The 10,720-nt window shown below is 35.3% G+C and overlaps 1 protein-coding gene across 1 annotated transcript in view; it reads left to right on the top strand.

Moving 5' to 3' along the window:
* Positions 1-3,223: 3,223 nt before the first annotated feature.
* LOC129232084 (multidrug resistance-associated protein 1-like) overlaps positions 3,224-10,720 on the top strand; it is a gene marked incomplete at its 5' end in the record, with an annotated part of 32,634 nt that continues 25,137 nt past the window's right edge. The window contains one exon of the mRNA XM_054866322.1: positions 3,224-3,382. Coding sequence (XP_054722297.1) covers positions 3,224-3,382 — 159 coding nt within the window. The remainder of the gene's footprint in view (positions 3,383-10,720) is intronic.

Below are 10,720 nucleotides of genomic sequence, written 5' to 3'. Positions count from 1 at the left end.
AATAAGTCATGTTTCAAATTACACCCCCTCAACTCCTCAATATATTTCTGAATATTTCTATCTACATCAAATTAAAGTTATAATTTTCAACTTTATTCAAAATAATATTTTAACCAAGAGTGCCTACTGAACCACTAAAATATTTAGAGGTTCTTGGTATTCTTTCTTTTTTTTGGGGGGGGGGGGGAGCTGTTACCTCGTTTTGACCATCTACCTATTTCTAGTATTGAGCTTTCAAATTTTCCTTTGCATATTTTTCTTTCAAATTTGTAATTTAATGTTTAACTTAATCACATTTAAATCAGAAAATTGTACAGCGTAAACTTAAACATGCAATTTTAATTAGCATTTTTTTTAATAGCAAACCATTTTAATTCGTGATATTGCATTTTAGATGGTTACAGGAAATATTTTTAGATTTAAAACTCTTTACAACATTTGCCTTTCCGAAACAAAAACAAGCAATTTCTAATGTGCATTATCTGTCGTTCATTTATTTATTTTCATTTTCTTACCTTTTTTTATCTCTTTATTTATTTTGAATCAATTAAATTCTAACACATGGAGGTGAGAATTCACATGCTGCGAACCAAAAAAAAAAAAAAAAAAAATAAATAAATAAAAATTATTACAAAAAAAAAAAAAAAACTGTCGGCAGATTTAAATGGATATATTTTTGCTGAAATTAAAAAATAATAAATTATTCCTTTGTTTTAACTGTAAAAGGCATGTGACAGCAAAGTTGCACTTTTTGAAGATTAGCCCATTAGTGACTGAAGTTTTTAATTAAACTAATGTTTTCTTTTTCGAATGAAAATGCTGAAAATTTTGTGTTTTAAATAAAGTTTATAGATACAATAACACCAAAAATTAAATTGAACCACAGAGATCTATGTTGTTTACAACAACAACAAGATTACAACAATAAGATCATGCTATTGATCTGAAAACTTGCATGAAATAAATGAGTTTTCCTCATGCTAAATTGTTTTCAATTTTTAGTTTTTGCTTTGTCGTAAAATTCAAAATAAGTACAAGTCCTTTTTTGGTGCTCTGAATTGTTTTAATTTTGTTTCATTAAAAAAATGTCTACTATCTAACTACCTTTCATTCTAGTATTGTTTTGGTATAAAAATATTTGGTAAAAATTTTAAATAATAGATAGTGTACTTTCAAGAAATAAATATAAAATAATGGAGACATCTGTTTCTTATGCATATAAGAATGTTGAAAAAATATGTCAAAATACACCCCCCCCCCCTCCTTAACTTCCCAATTTATTTCTGAATATTTCTATCTGCATCTAGTTTCAAATAAAAAAGACCTCTGATTAATATAATTTCAGTTTTCAACTTTATACAAATTAATCTATTAACTTGGTGTGCCCACTAAACCATTAAAATATTCAGAGGTTCTTCATCTCTTTTTTTTTTTTTTGGAGTGGGTTGGGGCAAGATAGGATCCCCGCAGTGTGGGGTGCCCCACGTCTTAAGGGGTCCAACGGCCTCTGAAATTAAAGAAAAAAATTGAAAAAACCTAGCACTAAGACTTATTTAACGTTACAAATATACACTGATGGCCTCTGGGGAGGGGCTATACAGATTTTGTTGCAGGGAGGCCTAAAATGTATAGATCCTGGCCTGGGTAGGATACCCTGTTTTAAGCTTCTACATATTTCTTTTATTACTCTTTCAAACTTTCCCTTGCATATACATGGGTGCCACACCCCTAACAGCACCCATCGCCCCCCCCCCCCCCCGTAGGTGGGCATCCTAGGCATATATTTCCTTTCGGAATTTTTAAGCTAATGCTAAACTTTGTTCCATTTAAATCAGAAAAGTATATTTTTCCTTTTATAGAAAAAAAATAAGTAATGCTTTTGATATCAATACAAGAAATATTTCTATGTTCAAAAATCTTTATAAAGCTTAATTTAATGTAGCAAAAACAAGCAATTTTTTATGTTCATTATTTGTTGCTTATTTATTTATTTTAATTTTCTTAATCAGTCTTTATTCTTTCATTCATTTTGAATCAATTAAAATTATAATTTTCGTTGTCTTGGAATCTTTTGATTAATTTAAAATTGATCGTATTAAGAGAATAAGGTTTAAGAAAAAAAATCTGCTCTTAATTTTGCTAACATAGGGCCATTTTGTCTTTTTTTAATGTTTGAATCAAAATCGAGCGTTTCATTTATTGACTGCATGCATTTTCGAATCCGCGTGCTTTTACATCCTTCAGAACCCGTTTCAGCCACTCTTCCCGCTCCCGCTTGTGACTATTTTTTGTAACGGAACTCGAAAGCGAACAAGGAGCCAATCTTGCAGCTCGGCGGCAACCCTATCTTCCCCCTGTAACCGGTTGTGTTTTCCGAGCGTAGCTGTTGTCGCAACTCTGAAAACTACGTTTTCATATAGGGACTCTATGCTAAGCCAATGGCGGGAGTCTGTTACGTCACCCTTCCGATCCGATCACTCACTTCCGATTCACTCGAATCGTTGGTCCGAACAGGCGTCGGTTGATTATCGTGAAGTTCAGTTACCTGGGCAAAAGTAAGTGTAGAGATATTTGTAGAAATTCTATTTCTAACAGAAGCCATTGCTCTTCAGCAGTGGAAACTTCATCCTATGGTCGAAAGACCAAAAATTGTATACTAAAACTAAATGTAAGATGTCCTGTTTCAAAAAACTAACATTCAGGATTATATTGGGCTAAACGCACCACATGTGAAAAATGAATGCAGATTTTTGGAACTAAGAAACCTAAAACTAAGTACTGGAGTTTCGTCTCGGACATTAGAAGCCAAAGTTATCAATAATGTCCCTTCCACGTACTGCCAGCAAGAAATCTAAAATCTTATCTATATGTCCGGGTGCAAGTTCCAATCCATGAACATGGATTCAATTTTCGTGCCTGTCAATAAAAATAAAATTCAAACAAAACCAATCAAATGAGAATAAAAAATAAATAAAAGGATCATCCAATAAAACAGGTCCAAAGACTTTTCAGGTCGACCTAAAAACACGTTTCATAAAACATCATCAACTGGAGTCCAATCATATGGCTTCCTCCAGAAAAATCATGCACTGAACAGTTAGACGGTTACAGTGGTTACTTCTTAGTTCTTAATTTCCTGTTTGAAGAAAGGGGGATGGGAAGAACTGTTTTATGACAATAGTTTTACTTAAAATGCAATTTTAATGCTTACTTCCTTTTTTAGTGTGGAATTGTGGGCCGAACAGGTGCCGGAAAATCTTCTCTTACACTGGCCTTGTTTAGAATAATTGAGGCAGCTGGAGGTAAAATTGTGATTGATGGTGTAGATGTTTTGCTGCTAGGGCTTCATGATTTACGGTCTAAACTCACAATTATTCCACAGGTTGGTATTATTAATCGTGTCAATTTCTCTTTGTTCAAATGAATCTTGAAGTGCCGATACTCTAAGATAAATAAATGCCTTTGTGCTGAACAGTAAAGTAAGACAAACAACGTTAAAAAAAGCACAAATTTGCTGGTTATAGCAGACACGTGTTTCGGCGTTACAGGTTTTTCAATGTAAAAAGTAATGTTGGATGCCTTGTCATCCATCAGCTCATTACTTTTTGCATTGAAAAAGGCATTTTTTTCCCTGTAACATCGAAACACGTGTCTGCTGTAACTGGCAAATTTGTGCTTTTTTTAACATTGTTTGTCTTACTTTGCCTATACTCTGTTTTCTTTTTTTTTTCTTTATATATATATATATATATATATATATATATATATATACACTGGTGTGCAAAAATAAAGGACGAGACGGTTTTTTCAATATAACTTCGTACAAAAGCTTTCCAAATCAACACATTTAATACCGTAAGATCCCCAATACGTAAGGACATATGTAATGTAGGCAACACTTACTAAAAGAGAAATCAGAGGGATTAAAAGAAGCTTTATTGAAAAAGTAGCATGGAGCGCAATGCGACTGAAGGCCGAAATATCCCTGTGATGGGTGTCCAGCAAGAAACATACGGTCTTTAGTAGGGGATATGATCTCCCCCGACTGCTAGGCAGGTTTCACAGCATCTGCTCATGCTGAGAATGAGGGTGTCAATGAGTTGTTGAGGCATTGCTGCCCATTCGTCTTGCAGCGCCAATCGAAGCTCCCAGATCGTTACTGGTGGTAAGGTACGAGCTGCCAAGTGTCTGCCTAGAAAATCCCATGCATGCTCGATGGGATTGAGATCCGGAGATCGTGCCGGCCAATCCATACGTTCATTATCCTCACTCTCTAAGAGCTGTTCGGCAGCTACTGTGCGATGACATGGTGCATTGTCGTCCATTAAAAGGAACTGCGGACCCATAGCGCCTCTAAAAAGACGCACATATGGAAGAAGAATCTCGTTACAATAACTGGTCCCGTTGACTGAAACTGCGTCGAAGATGTGAAGGTCTGTACGACTACCAAGCATGATGCCTCCCTAAAAGAGAACACCGCGACCTCCATACCTGTCCCTTTCAATGATGTTCGAGAGATGATTGCGGCTTCCCCGCTCTCTCCAGATGAGCATGCAATGAGAATCGCTACTCAGACTGAATCTGCTCTCATCTGTAAAGAGTACTCCTCCCCATTCATTGTTTCTCCAATTCCGGTGTTCCCGGCACCGCAGAGAACGCCTTCTCCGATGGGCAGGCGTTAGAGGTGTACACCGTATAGGGTGTCGAGCAAACAGACCACCACCGTGCAGTCTTCTGGCCACGGTAAAACGCGATATCGGTCGTCCAGTCGCCTGTGTCGTGTGTCTAACAATTTCTCCCGCTGTCTGCCGCTTGTTTCTTCTGGCCTGTAAGACAATATACCGGTCATCTGCGGTTGTGGTTCCTCGTGGACGACCACTACTGAACCCCCGGATAGCTGTTCCTGTAGTTTGAAATTGTCTCCAAAGTCGTGAAACGATGCTGTAAGCAATTCCGAACTCTGCAGCCACACTTGTCACACTGCGGCCTTCCTCCAACTTCTCAATGATTCGACATCGAGTAAAAGCATCCAGATGTCGTCTAACAGATTGATTATTCGCCATTTCTCGCTGAGGCAGCAACTCGGTGTGATTTTAACTGCTATACGGCATGCAATCTCTTTGCCAGAAGTACTGATCTTACACCAATAACATGCTTTATACTACTCAGACACTCCCCCATTACATCTGCCTGCATATCTGCGCATGTGCTACCATACATCACCTTACTTAATCTCCTGATTGGTCTTTCTGTCCGCTCTGCCTCTTCATTCAGTTGATATGCTAATTTTTCGACTTCGTCCTTAATTTTTGCACACCATTGTATATTACAACTACATAAAGTATTGTTGCAGATAAAATTTATATTGCATGATTACTGTGTGATTAAATGCATTGATGTCCTTAGTACTTTAATATATAACTTTCTTTGTTGAATATGAAGTTTAATTATTTTTTATGGAAGTTAAATTTATTGCAACTAAGCCTGGTTTTGAATTGTTAAGGATATTTCAACTCAGATTCACAAATTTGAAACCAATGGCTTTTTCTTGTGGCAATTTTTTTATTGAATCTACTTATTTTCTTTGAAGCATTCTAATGGAGGTTTTTGGCACCATAGTGTTTTCTGCCTTTGAAAGCAATTTGGAAACACAAATATCGAGCTCATGCTTCGCTGAAGATCGCTTGCAGTGTTTCAGAGATTTCAATCCTTCAGTAAATATTTCAATTATTTCAGAGACTGAAAGCTACTTTTACATATTCTACCTTAAAACTGCTTATTTTCTTTTTTATTTCAACAGTTTATTTATTTTTAAGTTTGAGATAAGTTATTAAATAATTGGCCACAGCCTTCAGCGCGGTTATTTGCCGAATCTGCAGATTCAAATATTGGTACTCTTGAATCGCAGGGTGACTAAAAACAATGAATTTGATGCTAAACTTTTTTGTGAGCTTAAAAGTTCCTTAAAAAACCATGCAGTAATGAATTAAACCACTGGCGGCGCCACCTGGGGGAGAACTGTGGAGTTAGAATTACTATCTCACAAACGGAAAGGGGGGAAATAATGGCTTCTATGAAGTGAACAAGCATTGGGAAAATATTTCATTGTATGTTACCTGATAGCACCTTCGCAGGAAGATTTTGAACTTTTAAAAATGACATTGTACTAGTCTTTAATTATTATGTATTACACTTTTATTGTTATTTTGGATCTATCTTAGTCAATTTGAGCCTTTCTGCCCACTGTTAATGATTAATTTTGAAGCTTTTACAGTGTGATGTAAAAGATTTTGTCTAATTTTGAAACTTTTGTATGAATTGAAACCAAATCATCACTTATTTTATTATTGTAAAAAAAATTATGCTTTCAAATTGTCCTAAGTACTCCTTGAAAAAGTTTTCCGATATTGTGTACAAACCATGGAAAAGCATCATTGATTTTGTTTCAAAAAGACTTTGTGTCGACTTAAATGCAAAGAATTGAACTGTTACAATGCCCATTTGTTTTTGTTTTTTTTTCCTGTGATTTTCTACTCTGTGACCTGAAAAAACGATCTGAGGAGGAAATGACAAGAAAAGTCTTGAAAATTGGAGGTAATTGGGGCACAAGCAACCTCGGCTTGGTGAAAACTCGAATTATCCGGAAAATTCCTAGTGATTGAAAATTAACACTTTTCAAGTGACACAAGGACGTAAAACAATGTTAATTTCAAGTCCTGCTTACGTATAAAGTTGTTATCTCCAAAGCATATCTTAATCCATCTCTAACAGTCAAAGAATATTTTGGGACCCTTAGCAAGTGTTGTTGAGACTAACCTCACCTCTCAATACTTTTTTATTACTTTATTTTATGTACCTAAGGAAATTTTACAGTAGAGAAAGGTTTTGAGTTTCAGATTTAAATGCAAATCATATTTTTAGCTGTCAAAGATGTACCTTAAAATGTCAATAAATCATCTTGAATCAACCGGAATCTCGAACTTTCGAGACTTGGATTTTTGCGACACTGCTGTAGTTAGAAAAATATACTTTTATTTCTGGTGTTAAAACTCACCACCATAAGCTAAAGTGAATGTTAGGATTATCGCTTGAATGTCATGTTACATATATTGAAGCATAGATTGTGACATGTTAGAAATCATGAAAAAACAAATGCGCTTTGTAATCCTTCTATTCTTTGCATTAAGTCCACAAGGTGTCTTTTAGTACTGAATGGATGATGTTTAGTAACTTTGTAAATCACTTTTTGCTCTAGTTCCGTTTTCAAGATAATGGTTCTAAAGCATAGTTCAGATATCTTCTGCACGTCATGTTAAGCGGACAGACGTACGTTTTCCGAAAGGAGAGACATTCGTTATTGCGGACGCCCTTAAAGTACTCACACAATAGAGGGAACGTTGTGGAGACCAATGAAATGCGACTCACCACTGTACGGACATCAAATATCTACCTTCTCGTCAGGTTGACGGGTTCCATACAATACGCCTTGCTGTTATGGCAACACCGACCAAAAACTGTTTTTAGTGAGAAAAGATCGTCAGTGGCGTGATGTGAGGACGCTGTCTGAATAATGCTTATTTCCACAGTTCTCCACCAGGTAGTGCCGCCGGTGGCTTTATTCAGTAGTGCATGACTTATGTACTATTCACCAAATATCCTAAATAAACAAACAAACCACTGACGTAGACCGGAAGTAGCGAGTCTTATTTCCGGTTAAGCGCCAATAAGAGATAGGTGTTCATAGCGAAAGCGATTTTGTTTTGCTTCTTTAAAAAGCAGAATAATGTTTTCTGCGTATTTCAATGCATTAAATAAGAAAGACAAACTTAGTTATTGTTAAAAATTATCTTTCAATGGCTGTGACCTTACCGATCCTTTAGTAGATGGATGGCGAATCTATTGCTAACGGTTGATGTTTACAGTGTTCAGACAATTTTGTTTTCTTTCAATCATGTCTTTTGCGTATTTTAATGCATGAAATGAGTATAATAGGCTTTGCTATTCTCAAAAATTGTCGATCAACGGATCTGATTTTCCTGATCCTTTAAATACAGAAATAAGAGAAGAAAAAAAAACGAGTTTTCGTTTGTCGATCATTACCGCGATTTCAATGATAAGCATTTATGAATACCTCCTAAACAGAAATAAAGTTGATACAAAGTCTGCTTTCAAGAATCACAAATCTACTGGATTGCAAGTACGTTGTGAATTGTAATTCCTATTCTTAAGTTGAAGCTATTTTTTCAAAGATGGAAGCTTTTCTGCACTGTGTTCACACAGAATGGCTATGACAGGGAGTTTTGGTGTCATATTCAATCAATTCTCCTGTTGTAGCTTTTCAGTTCACACACACTTATTACAGTTGCTACCTAATTTTCAGGTTTGATATTTAATATATTTTATTACATATTTGTTCATCACTTTTTTTTTTTTTTGTTTAATCAACTTGCTTCTGTAGCAAGATTGATAGGCATAAAAAAAATTGAAAGATAACAAAATTTAAATTTAATCTCCGAGTGCTTTCTCCAGCGTTAAAATTGCTTTGAATGTAATACCAATAGCTGTACTATGCTACTATACTATAACTTTAATTAATGTGTTTGTTTACCGATTGACGAATATCTAAATTTGTTTACAATTAGAGCGCCTAATATTAAAGTACCGTCAATAACTGGAAGTCCCAAGAGACGGCTAAATGGCTCGAGTTATTGAAACTGGAAACTTTCAGCTTTGCAAGAAGCAAATAAAAAATTGTTCAGGTTGAGTTTTTCTAATAATCAATTTAATATAGATCAATATAGATCTTCACACATTACAGTAAAAATACAAAGCTGATGAAATTAAGGTGAATGTTTCCAGCTCGCAAATACCTCGCACAAAGTGTGTTTACTACATAATCTTCATTAAGATCCAATCCTTTCGCTTTAAAGCATTGGCTTTGATTCGACGATCAGGACCTTTAGAAATTTGAACATCTTTATTTCTGACATCTTATTTGCTCCTGTCCTCATGCTGTACCCGAAAGCAGAACAACATCCCCTCTTTTTACGAAAATTTTGCGCCTTTGAAATTCATGATTAATTTAAAAAATTCAATCAAATTACAGATATGTAAACAGAGCAATTCGTCGTAAGAAGCAATACAAATAAGACTTCCGCCGGAAGTTTTGAGTGACCCCGTGCAGCCCTGCCACCTAGTGTTCAAAAGAGTAAGCATGGCTTGGAATTTGGTGAATACTTGGACACCCTTGTGAATATAGCCAGGGGCGCACGGAGAAAAATCTTTTGTAGGGGCAAAGGAAATTGAATTCCCCCCCCCCCCCCCGGCCCCTCTAATACACTGTTTTATAACAAATTTTTCATGACTTAATTTTTAAATGTTTTTTTTTCTTTAAGATCCCTTCAGGCCTTTCTCAGAGTCTACTTTAAATACATAAATATTATGCACTAATATACTTTGAATATGGACGTAAAAAATCTTTAATGTTTCAAGCCAATCAAATGCTAAACCCAACATAATGTCACAGAGATTCTGATGCTATATAATAAGCGGTTTTAGTTAGGAACATTTTCATGATTATAACACGAGGGTAAGGTTCTTTAAAAAACCCATACCTCATTTGTGTTTTTAAAGTTAATTTATTTTATACCTACAAAATATTATATAATTAAGAAAGTCATAACCAGGGCCGTCCCAAGAGGGGGGCGAGCGGGGCAATTGCCCCGGGTGCCACGAAATGAGGGGGCGCCGAAAGACGCCCCTCGTATAGATGGAACTCGACGACATTCACACAAAATGAGGGGCGCCTTGCGGCGCGTCTTCATTTTGTGTATCATAGATACATAGTCATAGACACACAAAATAGAGAATCATTGCGATGATTCTCGATTTTTTCCTTGGGTACGAAAATATTAATCTCTCAGTCTCCAAAACATTAGTTTCTTTTGTATCATTGAAGCAGATACAATTTCTGAGAATATAACTGTTTAGATTCAAACAAAATTAACTTCTCCTTTGTCTAGTTCTCACCAAATTTGTTTGAATTTTTCCCCTGCGTGCAGTTACGTAACCAGAAAAAAGTTTTAAGAGAGCACATTGAAAAAACAAAAAAAAATCGATTTTTTTTTTTTTTTCAGATCTGATGGGAAAAAAAGTCAAAAGGTGTCCGGTCAAAAGTTTGAAACTTCTAGTTTTGAAAACGCAATTTTAACTTTAAACGCCATTATAGACCATGTTTATTGACGTTAGGGTAAGGGAAAGAGCACAGAAACTGTTTCCGATCGATTATTTTTTTTCCAACAGATTGAAATCAATCCCTTCTCCCCCTGCAAATTTTTGAATTTGAAGTTTCTAAAACGCAACTTTAGACAAACTTTGAAGATTTTATGGACAGGAGAATCTGGAGCATTTCCCAGGAAAATTGTTTAAAATTATGATTCAAAAAATCTAAGCAATGTTTTACATTCAGAGGCTATTCCACTTAAATTTTTTGTAAGTTGTTTAAAAAAACCATTTTTTGGGATATTAAAGAAAGGCGGCACGAATATTTTCTTAAACTTAAGTCTTAAAAAGCAATTTGTAAGGACATATTTTGTAATATTAGGGCCTGTGATTTTTCAAAACTAGAGCTCTAAAAGCGCAATTCTGAGCGATTTTCGATGTTGTTGAGTATTTGTGTACTTCTCTCTAAAGCTTACAAATATTTGATGCAAAAGAATAA

This window comes from Uloborus diversus, unplaced genomic scaffold (assembly GCF_026930045.1).
Source record: "Uloborus diversus isolate 005 unplaced genomic scaffold, Udiv.v.3.1 scaffold_1054, whole genome shotgun sequence".
Lineage (NCBI taxonomy): Eukaryota > Metazoa > Arthropoda > Arachnida > Araneae > Uloboridae > Uloborus > Uloborus diversus.
Note: the sequence above shows the minus strand (reverse complement) of the source record. Positions and strands in the feature narration are given on the sequence as shown.